Source organism: Haliotis rubra, unplaced genomic scaffold (assembly GCF_003918875.1).
Source record: "Haliotis rubra isolate DU_JTF1 unplaced genomic scaffold, ASM391887v1 Scf214, whole genome shotgun sequence".
In the NCBI taxonomy this organism is placed as follows: Eukaryota; Metazoa; Mollusca; class Gastropoda; order Lepetellida; family Haliotidae; genus Haliotis; species Haliotis rubra.
Window position 1 is genome coordinate 1,333,347 of NW_025766159.1, and position 25,850 is coordinate 1,359,196.

The 25,850-nt window shown below is 44.4% G+C and overlaps 1 protein-coding gene across 2 annotated transcripts; it reads right to left on the reverse strand.

The window, feature by feature from the left end:
* Positions 1-5,989: 5,989 nt before the first annotated feature.
* Positions 5,990-25,582, reverse strand: LOC124276856 (hornerin-like). 2 transcript variants are annotated; one of them, XM_046712513.1, is made up of 6 exons: positions 25,451-25,582; positions 24,832-25,107; positions 15,174-15,418; positions 14,092-14,221; positions 12,851-13,057; positions 5,990-9,543 (listed from the first exon to the last, which is right to left on the reverse strand). In XM_046712513.1, the coding sequence occupies exons 2-6, from the start codon at positions 24,920-24,922 to the stop codon at positions 8,753-8,755; spliced, it is 1,464 nt and encodes a 487-aa protein (XP_046568469.1). In that variant the 5' UTR covers positions 24,923-25,107; positions 25,451-25,582; the 3' UTR covers positions 5,990-8,752. The 2 variants fall into 2 exon arrangements, with proteins under 2 accessions (XP_046568469.1, XP_046568470.1); XM_046712514.1 differs by lacking the exon at positions 5,990-9,543 and adding an exon at positions 10,488-10,724.
* Positions 25,583-25,850: the final 268 nt, after the last annotated feature.

A 25,850-nucleotide genomic window follows, 5' to 3' on the forward strand; every position in this document is an offset into this window, starting at 1 on the left:
TACGTATTGCGATATATTGGAAGCTTATGTGTTTGACAGTGAATAACACTACTTGTGCATGTCAATCCTATTTTCTACATTATAAGTCCCTAAACATATATGTGATGGTTCTGATAACAGCAATCTCAAAATTAGGTTGCATAGTCAGGGATTCTGTTTTCTTTTTTATGCAATTTATAGTATAATAGCCACATAAAGAAACTGTGCATTGTCAAAATATTATCCCAGTTGATAAGTACGATAACAATGTCAAAGTTACATATAAACTTTAATGGAGGGATCATGAGACCATAACAAGTCGGGAGAATTTCAATTGAAAAGTCAATCACAATGACGTCACGAGTCCACAAGCGGGACAGGGGTCAAACGACCATGTCACAAGCTCAATAACGGGTATGTCCACCATCGGCATTGAGAACAGCAATGCATCGACGACGCATAGAGCCTATCAAACGTGCAAGGAAGGCTTGTGGGATGTCACGCCAGATTCTCTCAAGTTCTGTTGCAAGGTCAAGGACGTTATCTGGCGGATGAGGAAGACGGCGTAGACGTCGATCCATCTCGTCCCAAACATGCTCTATCGGGGAGAGATCCGGTGAATTTGCAGGCCAAGGCAGTAAGTCAACGTTGTGATGTTGCAAGAAATCCATAGCAACCCTTGCCGTATGAGGACGGGCATTGTCCTGTTGGAATGTTAACCCAGGGCCATGACGTTGCAGAAAAGGAATTGCCACAGGTCGAAGAATCTGATCCCTGTAGCCCACACCAGTTAAGTTGCCCTGAACAATCACCATAGGGGTTCTTTGGCGTGCTGTTATACCACCCCAAATCATCACGGAACCACCACCAAAGCGATTCCTCTCCAAGACACAGGCCTGTGCATAACGTTCTCCCACGCGTCTATAGGCACGTTGACGTCCATCATTATGGGAAATGTAAACCTGGACTCATCTGTAAAAACAACATTTATCCACCAAAACAAGGGTCTGCGGACATGATTTCGGCACCACATTCGGCGAGCTTGTCGATGACGTTGTGTCAGGATAGACCGTATGGCGGGACGTCGTGGTCTGATCCCATGATGACGTAAACGTTGTCGAACTGTGTTGGGGTGGATACGGCGAAGTCCTGGGATGGTTCGGGCAGTCATCACTGCAGTCTGAAACCTGTGGCGAAGATGGGTCACCCTTATCCATCTGTCCTGTCTTGGCGTTGTTACACGTGGACGTCCAGAACGTGGCCGATCGATGACGTCATTTGTGTTCTGGTAGCGTCTCACCAGTGCAGAAATGGTGTTCCGGTGGCAGTGTACAGCCACTTGTCGTTGAGACATTCCCCCACGGACCATCCCAATGGCCTCATGACGTTGTGCAGACGTGAGCCTTGGCATGCTATGCGTTTCAATAGCCGTTTAATTTTTTGAACGATCGCAAGGTCAGGGGTTGAGCTTTCCAAAGTGACAGTATTGTTTGGCATTCATTTGCTCTATTTCACGTGCAACAACGTATTGCACGTCTCAAGGACGAACCCACTGACGTCACGGAACGTGGCACGTGCATGCATGTTGGATACATGTCACTAATCTCTGAGTTTAAATCCTTATGTGTTTACACAGGTTTGATAAATTTAGATTTTAAATTTTTGTATGCACAGTTTCTTTATGTACCTAGTATATTACGGTATGCCATATTATCATTGAAGAACAAAGGAAAGCTTTTGTTGTGAATGAAAGTCTGTGTAGATTTTGATAAAAACCATAAAGATAATCACAAAAAGTTCATATATGTTCTTTACCCGATATACCGGTTTTCAGAAAATATATTGCAATACATATCGTTTGTATAGCGTATTGCGATATACCGGCAATACAGTCCCACTAACGTGTACAGCAGAACGAATGTATCTACAAGTATAAACTTATATGTTTTATTTCTAATCCGTGTTAAACAAATATCAATTAAAATTATAATCATGGCGACCAGGTGCAATTATTACGGAGACAGGAAATCGACGTGACACTGGATAGATTTATGATTTGATTATGTGTAAACATAACATGGTATATCTGTATCTATCTATCATGATATATCTGTATCTATCTATCATGTATTCAGCTTTCTGGTTGTCTGTCTCACATTTACTGAACTCTATATTTCTTTCTCGCCTCAGTGGGGCTCTTTTTCAGTCTAACTGGAGCTAATTGTTTCAATAAATATATATTTCTGAGACTAAGCGTTAATTGAAGACTAATTGATTCATCCTCTGTAACGATTTAGCTTTCAATTCCCCCTTCTTCGTTTCGTCAGTCCAAACCTAGCTCTATTGTTAATTAACAGCATATAATTATGTATAGAAGATGTATATAAGGACGAATGGACACATAGATGAAAGGATGCACGAGTGAATAAATTGAAACTTTCAAACTGCATCCAATATGTTTTGGGAAAAGGTAGCATATACACTTGGCTTGTTAGTGATTCTATGGGAAAATAAGACAACAGAAGTCAAGATAAAACATTGTACCTGCTCAGCTAGTTCATGGATAGACCACAGGATACTGGCTGCCTGTGTAGTTATTGTACCTGCTCCGATGGGTTATGTATAGACCACAGGGTAATAGGGTACTGGCTGCCTGTGTAGTTATTGTACCTGCTCCGATGGGTTATGTATAGACCACAGGGTAATAGGGTACTGGCTGCCTGTGTAGTTATTGTACCTGCTGCGATGGGTTATGTATAGACCACAGGGTAATAGGGTACTGGTTGCCTGTGTAGTTATTGTACCTGCTCCGATGGGTTATGTATAGACCACAGGGTAATAGGGTACTGGCTGCCTGTGTAGTTATTGTACCTGCTCCGATGGGTTATTATAGACCACCACACTGGCTGGGTAATAGGGATACTGGTATGCCAGGGTAATAGGGTACTGGCTGCCTGTGTAGTTATTGTACCTGCTCCGATGAGTTATGTATAGACCACAGGGTAATAGGGTACTGGCTGCCTGTGTAGTTATTGTACCTGCTGCGATGGGTTATGTATAGACCACAGGGTAATAGGGTACTGGCTGCCTGTGTAGTTATTGTACCTGCTCCGATGGGTTATGTATAGACCACAGGGTAAATAGGGTACTGGCTGCCTGTGTACTGGCTGTTATTGTACCTGCTCCGATGGGTTATGTATAGACCACAGGGTAATAGGGTACTGGCTGCCTGTGTAGTTATTGTACCTGCTCCGATGGGTTATGTATAGACCACAGGGTAATAGGGTACTGGCTGCCTGTGTAGTTATTGTACCTGCTCCGATGGTTCATGGATAGACCACAGGATACTGGCTGCCTGTGTAGTTATTGTACCTGCTCCGATGGGTTATGTATAGACCACAGGGTAATAGGGTACTGGCTGCCTGTGTGTAGTTATTGTACCTGCTCCGATGGGTTATGTATAGACCACAGGGTAATAGGGTACTGGCTGCCTGTGTAGTTATTGTACCTGCTCCGATGGGTTATGTATAGACCACAGGGTAATAGGGTACTGGCTGCCTGTGTAGTTATTGTACCTGCTCCGATGGGTTATGTATAGACCACAGGGTAATAGGGTAATACTGGCTGCCTGTGTAGTTATTGTACCTGCTCCGATGGGTTATGTATAGACCACAGGGTAATAGGGTACTGGCTGCCTGTGTAGTTATTGTACCTGCTCCGATGGGTTATGTATAGACCACAGGGTAATAGGGTACTGGCTGCCCGTGTAGTAGTTATTGTTACCTGCACCGATGGGTTATGGTATATTGACTGCACATGGGTTAATAGGGTAATAGGGTACTGGCTGCCTGTGTAGTTATTGTACCTGCTCCGATGGGTTATGTATAGACCACAGGGTAATAGGGTAGTTACTGGCTCCGATGGGTTATGTATGCCACAGGGTAATGTAGTTATTGTACCTGCTCCGATGGGTTATGTATAGACCACAGGGTAAATAGGCTGTACTGGCTGCCTGTGTAGTTATTGTACCTGTACCTGCTCCGATGGGTTATGTATAGACCACAGGGTAATAGGGTACTGGCTGCCTGTGTAGTTATTGTACCTGCTCCGATGGGTTATGTATAGACCACAGGGTAATAGGGTACTGGCTGCCTGTGTAGTTATTGTACCTGCTCCGATGGGTTATGTATAGACCACAGGGTAATAGGGTACTGGCTGCCTGTGTAGTTATTGTACCTGCTCCGATGGGTTATGTATAGACCACAGGGTAATAGGGTACTGGCTGCCTGTGTAGTTATTGTACCTGCTCCGATGGGTTATGTATAGACCACAGGGTAATAGGGTACTGGCTGCCTGTGTAGTTATTGTACCTGCTCCGATGGGTTATGTAAAGACCACATGATATTGACTGCCTGTGAAGGTATTGTACCTGTTTAACTGGTTCGTGTATAGATTGTTAGAAACCCATCTTTATATGCTCTTATTGTCAGTGCAGTACGAAAGCCCAATGCTGCCAATTTCGTAGCATAATATATGTGTCTCTCTGGTTGTTTCGATTATTTGGACGATGCTCTAACGTATTTTCTCGTTGCTTCGATTAATTCTCGTTGCTTCAACCTTTTTAAATAAACTTGCAGTAACCAGAAAATACTCGAAGTCCCGAGTAAATACTCGAAATTTCAAGATTTTGACAGAAACTTGAAACCTTAAGGAACAAGAAATTAATCGAAGCAACGAGAAAATTGTTGATTGAACGAATAAATACTCGAAAGTTCGAGTTTTTGACAGACACTTGAAGCAACGAATAAATGCTTAGAATTTCGAGTTTTTGAAAGAAACTTGAAGCAACGAGAAACAATTCGAACCAACGAGAAAATAGCTGAAGCTATGAGAAAATAATCGAAACCAGTGCTTTCGCTTAAAGGAATACTTTATGCAACAAAAGAGGCAGCATTAGGCTTTCGTAGTGCAGAACTCAGGCAGCGGTGACAAGAATGTGTTAGCGAGCTGCTAAACAAATTTGGATCTTGACCGGTTCCAAATACAGAAAGATACAATATCATCGTGGAACATGAACGAAAATAATAGTCACAGAAATGATAACCGAATGACAGAATGCCACCATTTTCAACGTGTGAGATGTAACCCTGTCACCCTAGTCGTATCTCACAACTGACCTCATAAGTTCATGACACAAGCATTTCAAATTAAATAAACAACAATAACATGAATTAGAAATTACATGTATGTACAGTTTATTCTTGATTCGGAACATTGTATAACACCACGTACAAATATTGAAAGTGGAAAATTAAATTCAATGTCCTTGTTACTAAGTACAATATTCCACTCATCTCCCAACGCCCATTCAACCTTGTAACAAGAAACGGTGTGACCCAGACAAAGCATGTTCTACCTTATTGTCTAACGATGTTTGTTTGTTTGTCAAACATAATAAACGTTTAGAAAGTAAGATTGTTTATGGATAACAACTTCTTATATTATATATGATGCGACGTTTCGGTTTGGATTCTTATACCGTTGTCAAGCAAGAGTGAAGTACTACAGCACAGAACAGACTTATATACATGAACAGGGATTAAGTAATAACATGTAGGAATGAATGAGGGGGATTAACAACAACAACAAGGCACGGTGGTAATAATGTAGTGACAATAGGAGGAAGCCAATGGTCCTAGAGGCAGAAACAAAATATACATGGCTGATGAGATTAATTAGCAATGATAGCTGGAGTGCTCTAATCTGTTGTTTTTATCAGTTCATTGTATGCAGAAGGGAGGAGATATCCCTGGTCTCTGTTGATTGAGGGCTTGTGTCTCCGGATTTAAACTGCCTCTGCAAGTTTTCTTTTGGTGAAGTCCTGGTGGTTTTTCGATAATACAATGAACTGATAAAAACAACTGATTAGAGCACTACATGTTATTACTTAATCCCTGTTCATGTATATAAGTCTGTTCTGTGCTTTAGTACTTCACTCTTGCTTGACAACGGTATAAGAATCCATACCGAAACGTCGCATCATATATAATAAAAGAAGTTGTTATCCATAAACAATCTTACATTCTTATTAGTCACCAACTTCTAAATGTCAATCAAACAGATCATAATAAACGTTTATTAAGGATTATGTTGATTCATTTACACAATTTACATGTGAACTAAGGATACGTATAGAATAGGTATTCAATGACCCATGTCATGAATGACTGTTTTGCAGCTTGCTTATTGTACCTTATGTATAGATGTGGTAGATTTGGAAATTTGTTGTGCTCTCTGACATACACACATCGTCGTCACAGAGGGTAACAAGACAGCCACTGAGGAAATACCATTCTGTATTTGGCATTTCTGAATAGGGTAGGGCATATCATATCTTGATGGTATGATTATCCATAAAGTTTTTTATTCTACCCATGGAAACAGGTAAAACATACATAAACAATACATACATACATAAACCATTCTAAAGAGGCTCACAGGAACCAGTTTTAAACAGAATGTCATATTGGTAGTGTCCACATCATCAATCATGAAAATGTAACTGAAAATAATAAATACAATAACAAGGACGTTTAAAGTAACAAGGTTTCAAGTTACACAATCTAGAAAAAGGACTAAAATAAGTTTCAAAACAACTCATCAAGGCCGAGAAACGACTGGTCGTTTGTTTGCCTTCCAGATGGAAAATATATAACAAACAATCAACAAGTTATTAATATATTTTCTAAGAGTTTGAATATCACTAAAATGTATCTTGAAGGAATTCAGTTTGGTTCTGACTAAGAGAGTGTTGACAACGTAGAAATAAAAATTTCCATAAACGTAGGAAGCGATATAACACAAGGAATATGTAGTGAAGCACTTGAAGCTGTCAATGACATGCATCTATAACACAACAACACTGTACAGTTAAAGCCTTCTGAGGTTTGATTAATGCTATCCATGCTCACAGCTTTATCCGTCATTTGTATGTGACACTAAGGTCGATGTGTTTTAACACATCATGTGTGTACATGCTGCTGCAGTCGGTACAGCTTCCCATGGACAATAATCACTCAATGTGGTTATAACAAGAGCCCGTATCTGGACCAGAGATGGCCCAAGTGTGTAGAAAGTCCTTAATCTAGATTACGCTCAAGTCCCCAAAGCCAACTGCGAATCACATGTAATGAAACGAAGGGCATTTCCGGGAACATTCATACACACAATCATACAAACTGTGCATATAGCTCATCACCTAATTTAGTTTGAAACTAATTCTTACCAAAATTATATTGTTGAAAACAAAATGGTGCTGAAGAACTTCAGCACCCCTTGATGAGTAGAGAATAGCTCGAATGTTAATGAAGACTCGCTTGTTGCTTTTCAAATATTTTCTGGATTAACACTGACGACCAAAGCATTAGTAAACATGAAACAAGTATCTATATATCCAAAATGTTCCGAAATCTGCAATTCCGAACATACTTATGTAGAATATTGTGTGAAGTTAACTTGTGCATTGCAAGAATGTTGTCTAATGATATACAATGTCTTCACATTTGCAGACTGAACTCCGCGCCGAACACGTAAAATGCCAATGATTTGTACTAAATATGACGTTATCACAAAGTGACATAAACAGCTTCCTCGATCTGAAAGTTTCCGAGAAAGATTTGGTAATGTCAATACATGCTTCGAACTAGGAACTATATATGGGGTTCATATGACCCACTACGTTTAAGGCTTCAGGTCCTTATTGAGTTGATTTGTGAATCTGTTCTTCTCATATATGAAAAATGGCTGCCCTGAGGCAAGAATGAAATTGATACACTGCACAAATAAAAAGCCCCTTATATGAAGAAACATCCATACAAAATATCAATTGATTCCGTAGAGCCATTTCGATGAAGTAAAAATATAAATTGGTTATGGTCGAAGGCGAGTTAATAATGCTAATTAATGTCAAAGATCTTCTTTTTCATTATTGAGTAGAGCTGACTAAATACGGGCATAGAATACAATAATCAGCATGTGTCAGTAGGTATGCCGTCATACACACATGCAAGTTATGTGGCAAGGGAACGGTGGGAGGAGTGCTGTCCTGTCATGTCCGGTGAACTCGAAATGACATCAAAGTAGGCCACTGTCAGAATTAATGCTTATATTGCCACATACACACACATCCACCTCAGCAGCTTTCGTTGATTCTTTCTTCGTCACTATCCTTCAAGATAATTTCGAGGAAGATCCACCATAATCACAATGGTGTAGGAAGGGAAGGAAAGTCGTAAGCACAACTACGTTACTTTGTGTCTGGGTGTAGTCCCATTCAGTTGGTGTGTACAACGATAGATATATATCTCTCGGAGTACGTGTGGGTGTGTTTTAGTGCGTAAATTGCACATATAAGGCATCATGTGGAACGGCGATCATATATATCGCTCTGGCATATACTCGATTTGATATGGTCATTTGATAACACATTTGCCAATATCGAAGTGCTTCACGTTGGAGATATTCGAGTCTGGGCACACCATGTCTGAGTACGTACTCTGGAATGGATGCAAGTTAGGTGGATAGATAGGTGAGGTGCGACTGGGACCGCACTGAAGAAGCACCAGTGACTTAGTCTCTTGGGTCACGAACCTTCGGATTACCCACATGGAAACACGGGTGGATGGGGGTGTTCTATCTTTATATTTGGACAAGGCTCTGCGGATACACAACAGTGAGCTGTTATGGTGAAGCTACACATTCATTATCGAGAAGCTCACACTTGACTTCCAAGGTCATCTTCCCTTGTCCTTGGACGACTTCGGCGACCTCGTGAAGAAGGGTTAGGATCATAAGACACTGTACGCTCATCCCCACTGTCTCGACTACTAGTTGAAGAATTGCTGCTCTCTCGGGTTCGCCGTGAGATGTCGCTGATATTGTAATGTCTATTGCGTCCCTCTTTATCGAATGACGCACTTGAACTCTGACTATGAGGTGATCTTGACCTGGATCGTCTTCGACTTCCACCATGTTCTCCATTTGACCGTGATCTTTGACGACCAGAATCTCTATGACCTGATCCTGATCCATTCCCCGACCTTGACCTTCGACGACTTCCTTCTCGCGTTAATCCGCCTTTCTTGTCCTCATTGGCACTATTTCGTCTTTTGTTCGACTTGCTTCTGGCACTCCCGCGCCTTCCATTTCGTGACAAACTTCCAGCACTGCCGTTTTCCTGATGCTTGGAAAATCTTCTTTTTTGTGGAGTATCACTACTTTCAAAAGAACCATTGACGTAGCCTCCGCTAGTGTCCTCACTTCCTGTACTGTCACGACTTCTGTCATGGCCACCATCCTCAGATGGCACAAACGCTTTATTGGAGTAACCTCCACCCCTGACCTTTACCTTCGGATCAGGGTTCATGTTCACAAATACCTGTCCATCTCCGGAGGATAAACTACTGTTATGACTGTCGGTGCTACTGGACTCATAATTACGTGAATACGGCCCCTTGTTGTCTTTGTGGTGGTCTTTGCGAGACTGGTACATCACTTTGGATGAACCTACAACAAACAATGCGTAAAGAATATCGTAATCAGTTTGGTTTGATGATTGTGAACAAGTAAAGGAGTGAACTCTTCAACAGAGCCATTTCAAGGAGTTTGTAAAAGTGCACGTTGTTTACCGTGTGGCTTATCACTGACATACCATCTGTATCATGGCTCAATGTAAATGACACGGAAACAATAGTTTCAAAATAATCGTTTCCTAACCTCATGCCTAAATTCATAATGCTTTTGTTGCATTTCTAACTATTTCCTTTTCCAAAACTGCTTCATCCCCTTCCACGCTGCTTCCCAACCCCATTCCCCTTCCATGCTGCTTCCCAGACCCATCCCCTTCCACGCTGCTTCCCAACCCCATCCCTTTCCACGCTGCTTCCCAGACCCATCCCTTTCCATGCTGCGTCCCAACCCTATCCCCTTCCATGCTGCTTCCCAGATCCATCCCCTTCCATGCTGGCTTCCCAGACCCATCTTCCACGCTGCTTCCCAACCCCTTCCACGCTGCTTCCCAGACCCATCGCCTTCCACGCTGCTTCCCAGACCCATCCCCTTCCACGCTGTTTCCCAGACCCATCTTCCCAGACCCATCCCCTTCCACGCTGCTTCCCAGACCCATCGCCTTCCACGCTGCTTCCCAGACCCATCTTCCACGCTGCTTCCCAGACCCATCTTCCACGCTGCTTCCCAGACCCATCTTCCACGCTGCTTCCCAGACCTATCTTCCACGCTGCTTCCCTGACCCATCCCCTTCCATGGATGCATCTGCAGCAGTACTAACCCCTTCCTTTTTGTTTATAAAAGAAAACAAAAGAACCTTTCACTACCCTGACTTCACCCCACAACTTTCCGACATTAGCTCTCTCACTTAGCGGGTGAAGTCAGTGTACTTTCCCCAAAACGTTACCCTTGCCCATTAGATACATAAAACCTCAAACACAACGAATATCAAAATTGATCTTTATTGATCGCTGAACACACGAAATATGCTTCTGTAAATCATGATCGAAATTGTGATGCTATCGGTTCATTTATTGAAGATTGACGTTATGAGGAATGAAAGCCGATCAAATGATGGTGACGTCATGTCCAATGGTGGACTACACGTGGTCACACGTAATCTCGTTTCGGGCGTGACATCTCGTATCTCTCTCGTCGAAGTCGGCGGTCATCAGAAGGAACTAAAAGACAATGAGAACAAAGTATCAACGACAAAGTTAATACTTCAAGTACAGTGATAATACTTCCTGCTCTGTTAAACAGTGAATAGGAATCAGTGGAAACTAAGTTAATACCGTCAAATCTCAGACAACAAAGCGCTAGGCAGGCAAAAGGTAGAATTGCATTATTGTCAAGCGAACACAGTCTGTTCTCCGATATTTGTAGTCTATCACTGTTCACAAAAAGCTTCAGGTTAGCAGGCTGTATGTCGTTGTGGGGTTTCATGTCACGGTGACAGTTACGGGCACCAGCCGGGCTTGAAGGGCTATAGGAGAAGTATAGTATAATACACACCAGCATTCACACGTGAAGTACTTAAGCGTGTTGCCACGTGTATCGTCAAAATCTGTGTTGACACTAAATCATATACAATTTTGCTGACAATGGACGTTTAGTTCAGTTTTTTTTAGTTAACCAAACAATTCTGAACATGAAAAGAACACATTTATTAAACGTGGTTCTTTCGACACCAAACAGATCATAACTTACCGGAAATGTTGGGTGGGCGCATTTCTTCCTTACTGTCCCCGGCACGGCCCGTAAGTCATCCGATCATGTGTACATTATTAAGACTTATATGTACGAGGAAATATACTAATTCACAATCTAATATTGTACTGATAAAGCATCAGTGAGAGAAATTGAAATTAATTAAAAAGGCGTATCTGGAGAGGTTTGTTTGTTAGTTGGTTGGTTTGTTATTTAAGGCTACATCAATGTTCAAGCTATATGGCGGCGGTCTATAAATAATCGAGTCTTGACCAGACAATCCAGGGGTCAACAGCATGAGCATCGATCTACGCAATTGGGATACGATGACCCGTGTCTACCAAGGCAGCGAGCCTGACCACCCGATCCCATTAGTCACCTTTTACGGCAAGCATGGGTTGCTGAAGACAAATTCTATCTCTGATCTTCACGGGTTTATTTGGAGAGATAAAAGTTCATTGGATGCAAAGCGCTGGGTGAAGCATGTGATATGAACCTCACTGTAAATTGTATTGCTTGAGTCGCAAACGAGAGAGCGAGTCGACAGATCGGGTTGCAGGAATGTTAGGAATGTTGTTGAAGCACATGCAATAGTCGTTGGGGGTTACAGTCCGGTGGAAAGTGTGGGAGGGTTGAAGGAAACAGTCAAAGACGGAAGTGACAGAATCCCGACATTCTTACACTGTATTCAGTACTGTCATACTGCGTTGTAATTTGCATTATGTCGGTACTCGGTTTAGTGCGCTGAATGTTTTATGCTGTAAATGTTTGGTAAGTTTGAATGGTCCTGTCGATGTGATATGATAAGATAACGTTATTGTAACGAACATTTATATCTCGTATCAGAACATTTGGTAAAGAAGTTACTGGTTTTCTCAAAGTCATCAGCCACAGCCAGAGTACACAAGGAATAGATTTCTTCTTCATTCAGAGTAATATCTAATCTTAATGGTATCAATAAACCTTGATTGTGGTGCTAGATATCCCAAACTCAACTCTCTGAGATTTCTGTCATTTGAAAGGCCAAACCTCAAACATGCTTCAATATATAATATTTCTTCAGTTACAAAATTGTGCTACATTTATGAACAAATAAGGTGGTACTATTATCCTACACACGTTGATACGATTTAGCAAGGAAACCCACGAAACATACACAGTGTGAATCTGGACTTCGCTTTAATCCCCTGAATATATGACCATGCTCCACACACTCACGCTGGGGTCGCCTTGTCAAACCAAACCACCATCATCAGGTCATTAAATGTCCAAATAAAATATGCTTCTATATACTGAAATATGCTTCTATATTCTGGACAATATTTAATGCTACCCATAACAGCATACTACACGGACCATTGAACACCTGTTTCTGTTTTGAAGCATACAAAACAAGGAATTGTGCAATAAATAACTGTACAATAAATAACTGTACATACGGCTAAATCTGTACATGCGGCTAAATCATTTATGTTTTAACCAGAACTTCAACAGTTACCAGACACAAATCATTTCTGGAAATAAAGTATTCATGTAAAGTTCATCCACTGTTTTCCAAAGGTTGTATTGGTGCTCGAGTAGGAAACAGCATATTTACCTGTGGAGTAGACATTGTTCTCTGGGGGGTACTTCTGGGCTTCGGCCTCCAGGTTCTTCTTGCGTTGCTTCACAACACAGTATATGGCGATGGCAATGACTGCAAGCAGCAGCAGGCCGCCGGCAATACTCAGACCGACAATGGCGCCAATTGACAGCGGCGAACTGTTGAAGTCCGACATGGTGCGTTCGAATTCAACGTCAGGACCTAGGACAGAATAAACATAGTCAGACAACATTGAAATCGACTGACACAACAACAATATTTCAACACTCTGGGTCTTAATAAAACAAATAACACAAAGAAAGTTGAATGTTTGAAAGATTTCTAGGTTTCGTCGGGTGCCCTTTTGCTGTGAACGTTTTGACAACTTAATTGCATCAGTCTATACGAATTTCCAGAGGGTCGTGTCAGGTTTAATCTATCAGAAAGTGGAGGGTTTAAGAGCAGTAAGGAACAGAAAGTCATCATTCATGAGAAACACCATCTCCGCATATGAAACACATACATGGGTCATATTCATAGTCCATTACTGGTGTACAGGTGTTCCGCTTCAGCCTTCTCCACAGCAAATGACTGCAAGGTGGCCTAAGTCTGTCTACACTACACAGACGGACAGCACAGGCTTAGTACGACGTGATGTGTCTGGTGGGGATTTGTATTTTAAGCTCACAGAAATACCAACACTTCAAAGAAAGCCCTCTCTTTCCCGTGAATGTTAAACACAGTTGAAAACACTCTTCATGTCACATTAAAAAATGCACGTTAAACCCTGAACTAATGGAAGTATTTCGTATTCGTCAAAACTTGAAACACTTTGTACGCTTTAGTGAAATATCCAATACTTGTCTCCACGTTTAAGTGATGTTCAGGCAGGATGTGTTATCTGCTGGGAACATATGGGACACCTACTATATCTCTTCACCTGAAAGGGGCGTGGCCGCCCATTCGTGTTATCTTGCTTTTCATGGTTGTTCCTTGAGACATGAATAGCGTTAGAACGCCAACGTTTACACGATTTTGTTGTTTTTTTTGGGTGTGGGTTTCACCAAAAATATAAACCTCAGCATCACTGTGGAATTTCCTCAGAATATCAGGTTGACAGGTCAGGATATGGAGTCAGGAGTGAACGAATATTCTAAGCGCTCATGCTCATCCGAAACTACACGGGATATTTCCATTCCCATATGGTAAAGACTATATAGCTAACAAACAATGGGTTTTATTTCAATACGAAATACCTTGGTCAGTTGTCAAAAAGATGGTGTAGCGGAAGTAGATAGATGATGGAGACTGTTTCACAAGTCGTATCCTCAATACATTTCCACGGGAGTCGAATTTGTCAGGGGCTGACTTACACTTAAGAGTCCGCTGAAATAGAACGATAGGATTGTGAGGTGCACGTGGAGATTGGAATACACATGTAATATATACTTTCATTATATAATAAAACAGTGCTATATAGTTAGTAGTCACAATGAACATCCAATACCGCGAGGCAACGAATGCATCCTGTTGTGGCAGTTTGAACAAGACAAGTTCAGTGTGCTCTGTAAATGGGTGACTACACAAGAAGTGATTAAAAGGACGAGAATATAATTGGAAAATATAGACATTTTCTCAAATATATATCTTGAGGTATAAATATAGATTAGGGAAAGATGTTAGTTGAAAATGAAAAGCTATCAATAAAACGGAAACATATCCACAAGTGATTTCTAGAGTATTATTCCATGACTCACTGGCATCTGGAATAAAGGCAAAAGCATCGAATGAAAACTGTACACATTTCACCAACAACTGCGCATGCACCGACGGAGCATGTTAATCAGCAAAGCATTTCATTGACAGCGTCCTGGCAGCCTTTTTCTGTTAAATAGTCTACGTTAATAGAAACTGCAATTTATCCAAGCAGATGGTGCACGGAGCTTTGCGCCACTCAGTGACGTCACACAAGACAATGGCGATGACCTTGACCCGAAACACAAAATAGCAACAAATATTTAAATATATAAACAAATATACAAGTAGAGGTGGGTGGAGACGTGAGGACGGTAACAGCTACTTAGTCACGTGATCATATTGATGCAACAAATAACTGGGAAATGTGATGATCGGCTTTTGACAGTAATACCCTGATACTTGAAAGCACCTTTTACCCACCTGCAAAAGGCTGGATTTGTTGTTGAGTATGCAAAGAAAAATATTTTGTGAAAACACGCGATCGTTCTTTTTTCACTAGATAATATTAAAAGCGTTGGACGTTCCGTTGTTTCATGCGCAGTTGTATTTAAATCCTCACATTTCCTCCTCCTCTACTTACAGTGGGTTTGGTCATGTGGGTTCCGCTGTCGAAGATTTGCAAGAACGTTCCGCAGTCAAAGATGGTGATGTCCGTTACGTAGATGCGAAGACGGCGATTGGGGTCTGTTCGGACCTCAATAACGCATTTGTCTCGCGTTGCTGTCCCCCCGGGCACCTGTGGGGGGGTTGCATACACCTGCATGATGTCAGTGTCGTCCAGGATGTATGGGCCTATCTTGTCACAATCTGTGCTCTCCATGTCAGCTGCAACCAAAACATGACACTGGGGTAACAAGGAGGCTTCCGTTGTCAGAACTGGCCCGTTCTGCAGACAGCCTGCTGTGCAACCTACTCCAAGAATTGTGTGCCATAACAAAATCACTAACTACCGTGAAAGAGATTCGGTCGGTGTCGTCAGGTCGTCTTTTTTTCAGGTTCTGCGTATATGAATGTATTTTGTTTACCTCGATAGTGTTGGTGTTTACTGTGCAGTAATACGCTTCTGTTCTCTGATTGTGATTGTTGCATTGATATCAGCTGTGCCTATGTGTCCTGCATTGGCTTGACCTGAGCCCATGTGTCCCGCATTGGCTTGACCTGAGTCCTTGATTCCTTCACTGGTGTCATCTGTGCCTATGTGTCCTGCATGGACATCAGGTGGGCATGTGTCTCCTGCATTGATGTAACCTCCTTCAACAATTCCAATTTTCGTTCACCTTTCCGTGGATGTGGTGGGCCAGCTAACTGAGACTGGTGGAACTCATCATCTCTACCTCCCCCTCGTCATGGCTATATAATGGGCGTGTTCACCATTCACAATTAACACATGGTTGGCAACGACAAAATTGTTATTGTCATTGATCTGAGTCACAAAGGACCGCAAACACAGGGTGAGCGACACTCGGAAATTCCATACGAATGCCAAACTAAGGCTTATTATGAGAGTAGTGCTTCGCCCGCTTTGTGCATGGAGCACCTAAGTCAAGGCAGGCAGTCTTTGTATCTTCGCGTCTGTCCCAGTGTAATAGACAACGCTTCTGGTAATAAATTGTAATTTAAGTTACAGACGAAGAGATATTTGAACTTAAGGACAGAGGAGAAACACGGGAGAAGGGGCCCAAAGAACGGAAACATGAAGTGAATTTAAAGTGTTTTCATATACGTTCTTGCGAGATAACACGGCATGGGTCAGGTGAGAATGACTCACGTGTCCTACTTCCCCGTGTTATCAGCTATATAGGTCTACACGCCGTGTTGGTTTGTGCAGTGGAGGCGAAGGGGCCAGAATAGCCAGCTCGGGGTACACGACACAGTGGAGACAAAGGGACCAGTATGGCCAGCTCGGGGTACATGACACAGTGAAAACAAAGGGACCAGTATGGCCAGTTCGGGGTACATGACACAGTGGAGGCAAAGAGACCAGTATGGCCAGCTCGGGGTACATGACACAGTGGAGACAAAAGGACCAGTATAGCCAGCTCGGGGTACATGACACAGTGGAGGCAAAGAGACCAGTATGGCCAGCTCGGGGTACATGACACAGTGGAAACAAAGGGACCAGTATGGCCAGTTCGGGGTACATGACACAGTGGAGGCAAAGAGACCAGTATGGCCAGCTCAGGGTACACTCGACACAGTGGAGACAATGGGACCAGTATGGCCAGCTCGGGGTACAATGGGATGGCCAGCTCGGGGTACAGACACAGTGGAGACAAAGGGACCAATATAGCCAGCTCGGGGTACACGACACAGTGGAGACAAAGGGACCAGTATGGCCAGCTCGGGGTACATGACACAGTGGAGACAATGGGACCAGTATGGCCAGCTCGGGGTACATGACACAGTGGAGACAATGAGACCAGTATGGCAGTGGGGACAGACCAGTGTGGCTAGCTCGCGGTACATGACACAGGGACAATGAGACCAGTATGGCCAGCTCGGTACACGACACAGTGGAGACAATGAGACCAGTATGGCCAGCTCGCGGGTACAGTGGAGACACAGTGGCCAGCTCAGGGTACTCGACACAGTGGAGACAATGGGACCAGTATGGCCAGCTCGGGGTACACGACACAGTGGAGACAAAGGGACCAGTATGGCCAGCTCGCGGTACATGACACAGTGGAGGCAAAGAGACCAGTGGAGACAAGACCAGTATGGCCAGCTCGGGGTACACGACACAGTGGAGACAATGGGACCAGTATAGCCAGCTCGGGGTACATGACACAGTGGAGACAAAGGGACCAATATAGCCAGCTCGGGGTACACGACACAGTGGAGACAATGGGACCAGTATGGCCAGCTCGGGGTACATGACACAGTGGAGACAATGGGACCAGTATGGCTAGCTCGGGGTACATGACACAGTGGAGACAATGGGACCAGTATGGCCAGCTCGGGGTACATGACACAGTGGAGACAAAGAGACCAGTATGGCCAGCTCCGGGTACTCGGCACAGTGGAGACAATGAGACCAGTATGGCTAGCTCGCGGTACATGACACAGTGGAGACAATGAGACCAGTATGGCCAGCTCAGGGTACATCGACACAGTGGAGACAATGAGACCAGTATGGCCAGCTCGGGGTACATGACACAGTGGAGACAATGAGACCAGTATGGCCAGCTCGGGGTACATGACACAGTGGAGACAAAGGACCAGTATGGCCAGCTCAGGGGTACATGACACAGTGGAGACAATGAGACCAGTATGGCCAGCTCGCGGTACATGACACAGTGGAGACAATGAGACCAGTATGGCCAGCTCAGGGTACTCGACACAGTGGAGACAAAGGGACCAGTATGGCCAGCTCGGGGTACATGACACAGTGGAGACAAAGGGACCAGTATGGCCAGCTCGGGGTACATGACACAGTGGAGACAATGAGACCAGTATGGCCAGGTCGAGGTACACGACACAGTGGAGACAAAGCGACCAGTAGAGCCAGCTCGAGGTACATGACACAGTGGAGACAAAGAGACCAGTATGGCCAGGTCGAGGTACACGACACAGTGGAGACAAAGGGACCAGTATGGCCAGCTCGGGGTACATGACACAGTGGAGACAAAGGGACCAGTATGGCCAGCTCGGGGTACACGACACAGTGGAGACAAAGGGACCAGTATGGCCAGCCCGCGGTACATGACACAGTGGAGACAAAGGGACCAGTATGGCCAGCTCGGGGTACACGACACAGTGGAGACAATGGGACCAGTATGGCCAGCTCCGGGGTACATGACACAGTGGAGACAAAGGGACCAGTATGGCCAGCTCGGGGTACATGACACAGTGGAGACAAAGGGACCAGTGTGGCCAGGTCGGGGTACACGACACAGTGGAGACAAAGGGACCAGTATAGCCAGCTCGGGGTACACGACACAGTGGAAACAAAGGGACCAGTGTGGCCAGCTCGGGGTACACGACACAGTGGAGACAAAGGGACCAGTATGGCCAGCTCGGGGTGCACGACACAGTGGAGACAAAGGGACCAGTGTGGCCAGCTCGGGGTACATGACAGAGTGGAGACAAAGGGACCAGTATAGCCAGCTCGGGGTTCATGACACAGTGGAGACAAAGGGACCAGTATAACCAGCTCGGGGTACACGACACAGTGGAGACAAAGGGACCAGTATGGCCAGCTCGGGGTGCACGACACAGTGGAGACAAAGGGACCAGTATAACCAGCTCGGGGTACACGACACAGTGGAGACACTGAGACCAGTATAACCAGCTCGCGGTACATGACACAGTGGAGACAAAGGGACCAGTATAGCCAGCTCCGGGTACATGACACAGTGGAGACAAAGGGACCAGTATAGCCAGCTCGGGGTACATGACACAGTGGAGACAAAGGGACCAGTATAGCCAGCTCGGGGTACATGACACAGTGGAGACAAAGGGACCAGTATGGCCAGGTCGAGGTACACGACACAGTGGAGACAAAGGGACCAGTATGGCCAGCTCGCGGTACATGACACAGTGGAGACAAAGGGACCAGTATGGCCAGGTCGAGGACGACACAGTGGAGACAAAGGGACACAGTGGAGACAAAGTGGGACCAGGACCAGTATAACCAGCTCGTGGTACATGACACAGTGGAGACAATGGGACCAGTATAACCAGCTCGCGGTACATGACACAGTGGAGACAATGGGACCAGCTCGGGGTACATGACACAGTGGAGACAAAGGGACCAGTATAACCAGCTCGGGGTACATGACACAGTGGAGACAAAGGGACCAGTATAACCAGCTCGGGGTACATGACACAGTGGAGACAAAGGGACCAGTATAACCAGCTCGGGGTACATGACACAGTGGAGACAATGGGACCAGTATGGCCAGGTCGGGGTACACGACACAGTGGAGACAAAGGGACCAGTATGGCCAGCTCGGGGTACATGACACAGTGGAGACAAAGGGACCAGTATAACCAGCTCGCGGTACATGACACAGTGGAGACAATGAGACCAGTATGGCCAGGTCGAGGTACACGACACAGTGGAGACAAAGCGACCAGTAGAGCCAGCTCGGGGTACATGACACAGTGGAGACAAAGCGGCCAGTGTGGCCAGGTCGAGGTCCACGACACAGTGGAGACAAAGGGACCAGTATGGCCAGCTCGGGGTACACGGCACAGTGGAGACAAAGGGACCAGTATGGCCAGCTCGGGGTACACGAGACAGTGGAGACAAAGGGACCAGTATAACCAGCCCACGGTACATGACACAGTGGAGACAAAGGGACCAGTATGGCTCGGGGTACATGACAGGTGGAAACAATGGGTACACGACACAGTGGAGACAATGGGACCAGTATGGCCAGCTCGGGGTACACGACACAGTGGAGACACAGTGGAACACAAGGGACCAGTATGGCCAGCTCGGGGTACACGACACAGTGGAAACATAGGGACCAGTGTGGCCAGCTCGGGGTACACGACACAGTGGAGACAAAGGGACCAGTATGGCCAGCTCGGGGTGCACGACACAGTGGAGACAAAGGGACCAGTATAACCAGCTCGGGGTACACGACAGAGTGGAGACAATGAGACCAGTATAACCAGCTCGCGGTACATGACACAGTGGAGACAAAGGGGCCAGTATAGCCAGCTCGGGGTACACGACACAGTGGAGACAAAGGGACCAGTATAGCCAGCTCGGGGTACATGACACAGTGGAGACAAAGGGACCAGTATGGCCAGGTCGAGGTACACGACACAGTGGAGACAAAGGGACCAGTATGGCCAGCTCGCGGTACATGACACAGTGGAGACAATGAGACCAGTATAACCAGCTCGGGGTACATGACACAGTGGAGACAAAGGGACCAGTATTACCAGCTCGGGGTACATGACACAGTGGAGACAAAGGGACCAGTATAACCAGCTCGGGGTACATGACACATTGGAGACAATGAGACCAGTATAACCAGCTCGCGGTACATGACACAGTGGAGACAAAGGGACCAGTATAACCAGCTCGGGGTACATGACACAGTGGAGACAAAGGGACAAGTATAACCAGCTCGGGGTACATGACACAGTGGAGACAAAGGGACCAGTATAACCAGCTCGGGGTACACGGCACCGTGGAGACAAAGGGACCGTGACCAGGTCGTCAGTGATTATTGCCGACGAGAAGGCATACGGTCACTGGACTGTCCCGCTTAACCCCGTGAAGATACGGATTTGAATTCTTCAGTAACCCATGCTTGTCATAAGAGGAGACGAACGGGATCGGGTGGTCAGGCTCTCAGACTTGGTTGACATGTCATCGTATCCCATTTGCGTAGATCGATGCTCATGCTGTTGATCACTGAATTGTCGGGTCCACACTCGATTATTTACAGACCGCCGCAATATAGCTTGAATACTGCTGAGTGCGGCGTTAAACAACAACCAGCCAACCAACCAGCCAAGCAAGCAAACAACCTAGCCCCGTAATATGTCCACTAAAGAGCGTCGGTTACACGTTCTTGGGCAGGCAGTGGTGCACCAGAGACCCGCTAGACGCCAACGTGACCCGGCTTGAGGTAGGTCTTCAGGTCGAATGACGGGCAATAAATACAGAGGGCAACCACATAGTATGCCATCAAGGTGCCGTGCATGTAGGAACACCATGGTGGACACACCAGATACTGATGTACATACCCTAAATTCAATCACAGATATGTATCCCTCATTACACCTGCGCTGTGATCATTTCAGCACTTCCCATATTTTTTGGCCAAAGTAGTGTCAAACGGTTAGAGTTCCTTACGTACCCCTAATTTTTAACTATAAACTAAAGACTAAACTATAGTGTTTGCTCATCACAAAAATAGGTGGGGGTACGTAAGGAACTATTTGCAATATCTCACGTGAATGACATCGACACAGGAATTAAATAACCTGTCAGATGCAGCCGAATAACTGTTATTCATGGTGGGTCGTCTATAAGCCACAAACATTCCCAGAACCTGTGTTCCGTGGTTTGTGGTTGGTAGGTCCGCCTTTAGTGGCTGCTTCATCGGGTATTCAGGGTTCAACCACAGGCCGAGGTCAGACTAATCCCAACCCACAGAAAATATCTCACATTTCTTTGTGGAAATTTCTTTCTGTTGACGAGTTTCAATGAAGGTTATATTATAGTAATTTACGAAACCAGCTGTATCCTCGTTATGTCATTATGAAATGTAAAGACGATGCAGTGTATATAAGGGCATTGCGTGTTTACCGTGTCCAGTATTTCCGTGGTTACTAAGCCTGTTCACAGTACTCAAATATCCCTAATGACACATCTCCTCCTCTACTGGCTGGTGTACACGTACGTGTACTGAATCAAATATAGCAGTTTGGGGGTCTCCGATACCATGTGGCTGGCGAAGGGAGTCGTTTCAGCTTACCAATGACCTGGCTTATTCTAGCCGACCAGTGAATGACAGCATGAGCAAAGCTCCAAGCGTCCGATACTCAAGGATGCACAAGGCTAAAAGCTATCAATAAAATCAGTATAATTGTCTCACTGGTGCCACGAAATCTGCACACGGCAGACACGGGCTACTGAATATCGGGATATAGAGGATTGCTATATTTGGTATAGTCGAGTGCAGGTGAGCCGTATCATTGGGCTCCCGTCCATTCTGTAATCACATCCGGCTGTCTTGGTGTCATCTAAAAGTATTTTTGTAGCTCTGTTGCACAAGGTTGATGGATTCAATGACAGACTTCATCATCATTGACCTTCATAGATACAAGTCTCCTGCATTGTTGACAGTCTCCATTTCTTCACTTCGCTAAAGAACATTTCCTTCTTTTAGTGCTGTAACACATTCCGACAGCGATTAGTAAATTGCCATACTGGTTCATGGTAACCTCTGAAGGTGGTTAGTGAGAATTTCCAGACGCGGATATTTGACAATACAGTGAGTCAGGCGTTGCTATATGACGATACTATTAACATCGCATGCTATCAAACTATAAACAAGATATGTGTATATCATTTAAAACAGGCCATAATATTGTGAAAATAGAACCCCCCATTTTAAGCTGGGGACCAACAATGTTGTTATGTGAGAACTCCGTGTCTCATCGCTACGTGGGGTCGGATAAGCAGGAAGTAGCTATATCATATTATATTCACACGTCGCATGTAGACACTGCCATCAATTAGACACTTGTACAGGAATGTGGAACAAGAATAGAGTCAAAGGTAAACTCTGGGTCATGACATGGTATAAATCATTAAAGGAGATTAAAGCCAGTCTTATCTACCCCAGGCGGTAACAGCCTCGGTCCTTCTGAATGTCCTCTAATGAACACCGAGGTGTGGTAATTAGCAGTAACTGCCCCTACCCGGGGGTGCGCCCTCCCCGTGTTCAGGCTCTCTAAGAGGCCTGAATACCGACCTTGACAATCTGTTTAGCTCTTGTAAAGCAAAGACATTGCGATAATGGAGCAACAGTCAACCAACAACACGCATGGGGTTTACTCATTGTGACTACGCTATTTAATCCCTTGGATGACTGGTAGTGTGTACCGTAAGCCTGCACATAAAACCGGTTTTCGAGGGTTGTATCCAAGTCTTTCTAACAATCATTTATGCGTACATGTTATGCCTTTCGGTGAAAAAATGCGATTTAAGGAGGACAGGTTGACTGCGCCATGTTCAATGTTTCCTTTTAACGTGAATAGAGGCAGCTAGGCTACAATAGTTAACACATGGTGAAACAGTTGGCCGAAATCCGTGTCTGTTTGAAGGCTAGTGCAGCGCATTTCTTGTGAAATATCCATGGGTAGGGCAAAGGTAGTGAGGGCAGACACTGGCTCCCTTTGAGCATACTGATACTGATAGGAAGATATTCCGGCTTCGAACCTACTCAACCTACAGCTTTTACCCCTCTTGGAGGGATCATTCGTCATCTGTTCGCCATGTGAACATTTGTTTGTTATCTCTGTTGACCGACTTAGTCATAGACAACAGAAATACAACCTGTCCATGGGGTTATATTTATGGCAATTTAGTCATAAACTGTTCCACATTAACGTTGCCATTTGTACCAACCTAGGTCGTTGATAGGGTAAGTGAAGTAATGTTTCCGAGGTTTCAGTATACCGCTTTCAGCTTGACAATGAAGTATCTGTATTACTGTGAGCCCATGATCCAATAAAACACCAACGAAGATAATCCTCAGTTGTACAGTTGAAGGCTTGTCTGTTACTGCCCTATGCTGATGACTGGTGGAATGTTATTTGGACAACACATGGTATAATCATACCTATGGTATGTATACATTTAAATACCATAAATGACATTAGCAACTCTTGTTTAAACATGATGTAACGTAATTGCCAAAGACCTGCTTTTAAATTTGACAATGCAGAAAGCATTTCTTGTACAGTTAATCATTCGTATTTGCACATATCATGTATTTTTGTATGGTCTCTCACAACTTGGTGTGAGTGGTGCTGTGTTGTTATTTTTATGTATAAGCTTTGTTGGTTCCAGTCCATGCATGTTCTTCTTTGTTTTGATGATGAGATGAATATCTGTCTGTCCATCTGGACGAAGCTGATAAATACCCAGCATCACTTCTGGTTGTGTAGGTGTGACTAGAGTATGTGTTCCCATGCTGCAAGTCTCACTACTGTGACAGCAGCAGCAGCAGCACCATACCATTCATATACCTGTTCTGGCCCTTACCACTGACCAGGGTCACAGGCATATTCTGGGGTCAAACATTAAACTAAAAGTAAATACAACATGTATGAAAACTATGGAAAGTGCACACTGAAACAAATACAAAACTAAATGTCTGTTGTATAAATAAGTCCAATAGTAGGGTTGATGAACACATTCTGTGGTCGTTTCCATGAGCATGTTCACACTGCATAGGTCATTTTTAGAATATACATTTCCATAAAACCATGATTACCATATCTCACAGTATATTCGGCAATGATTTGCATATATAAAGTTTGTTTAACTCTTACTGTCAGCACTCTTAACCCTACATCAAAAACAACTGACATAGTCGCGGAGTTACTTTGTCTTTGTTTCTCCTGGTGATCCACAGATTTCCTGGGTATGGTCAACTGCTTCATGATATGTGGTGTTAGGTTTTGGTTACAGGATACATGGCGAACTGTGTTACAACTCTGTATCAAGTGAGATAAGCACATCCGTCGTAAAGCCTTACCTGACTGCGTCCAGGAAACAGACTGCCCCCTGGTTGCTATCAGCAGGACAGCAGGTAAAATCCACAGCCACAGTTTCTGCTTGTCAGCCATCACTGTTCACAGGTAGACGTGACCTCGGCAAGAATGTGACCCCTGGCTGGTCGGTTTCACATGAGTGAGCGCAGCTAGTCACAAGTGGCTGTGCCTATTCTGCTCCGACTCTACTTCCCCTGGACGCTGTTCACACCTGGGTATCTCACCTGCAGGTGCTTGTCGCGGTGCTACTGTTTGTCAGGCTGTAATCCCAAGCGAGACATATAAATAACCACACACATATTACGACGGTCACATAACAAACGAAACGCGTAACAAAATACCCATTGTTTATACATAATGTGTAGACTTTCGTAAAATATTCTAAGAAACAGGTGATCATACTTTAGGCGATAAATAAATTCAACTGAAAGGAGTTTTCAAGTAAGTATACCCCCTCCCCCTCTCCCCGGAACCAGTTACACACAGCAAGTTATAAGTTGACCTCGATTTCCTTCAGGTAAGAAACTGGACGTGAAACAATTAAGATAAGACAAACAAACAAGGTAATCAACACTACTGTGTAATGAGCGAGGACACACTTACCTCAACCAGGTAATCGTAATCCTTCAGAACTGATGAACGTCACAAAACAAACAGGACAAACAAAGTAAGCTTTCTAATCATCCGGTTGTGGTCGCGCCCGTCACTGCTAGAACGCAGTTACAGCACCATCTGGTGGACAGGTAACCAACCAGACAGGACAGAAGGGCGATAACTCTTATATTGTCATTGTACCGAACAGTGGAGCTGTTCTGTAACAGTTATAAATATATGCTTGCAATAAAGCTTCATGTCTTTGTGTGACAAATCCGTGTTTGTTAACTGAACCCTTACTATACATATATATGGTTCCTTTACTACGGATCTGCCTTTCTGCAAATGTTCAACACGTCAAGCTTAATGTATTTAATAACCGTGCTCATATTATACTATTTTCAGAAGA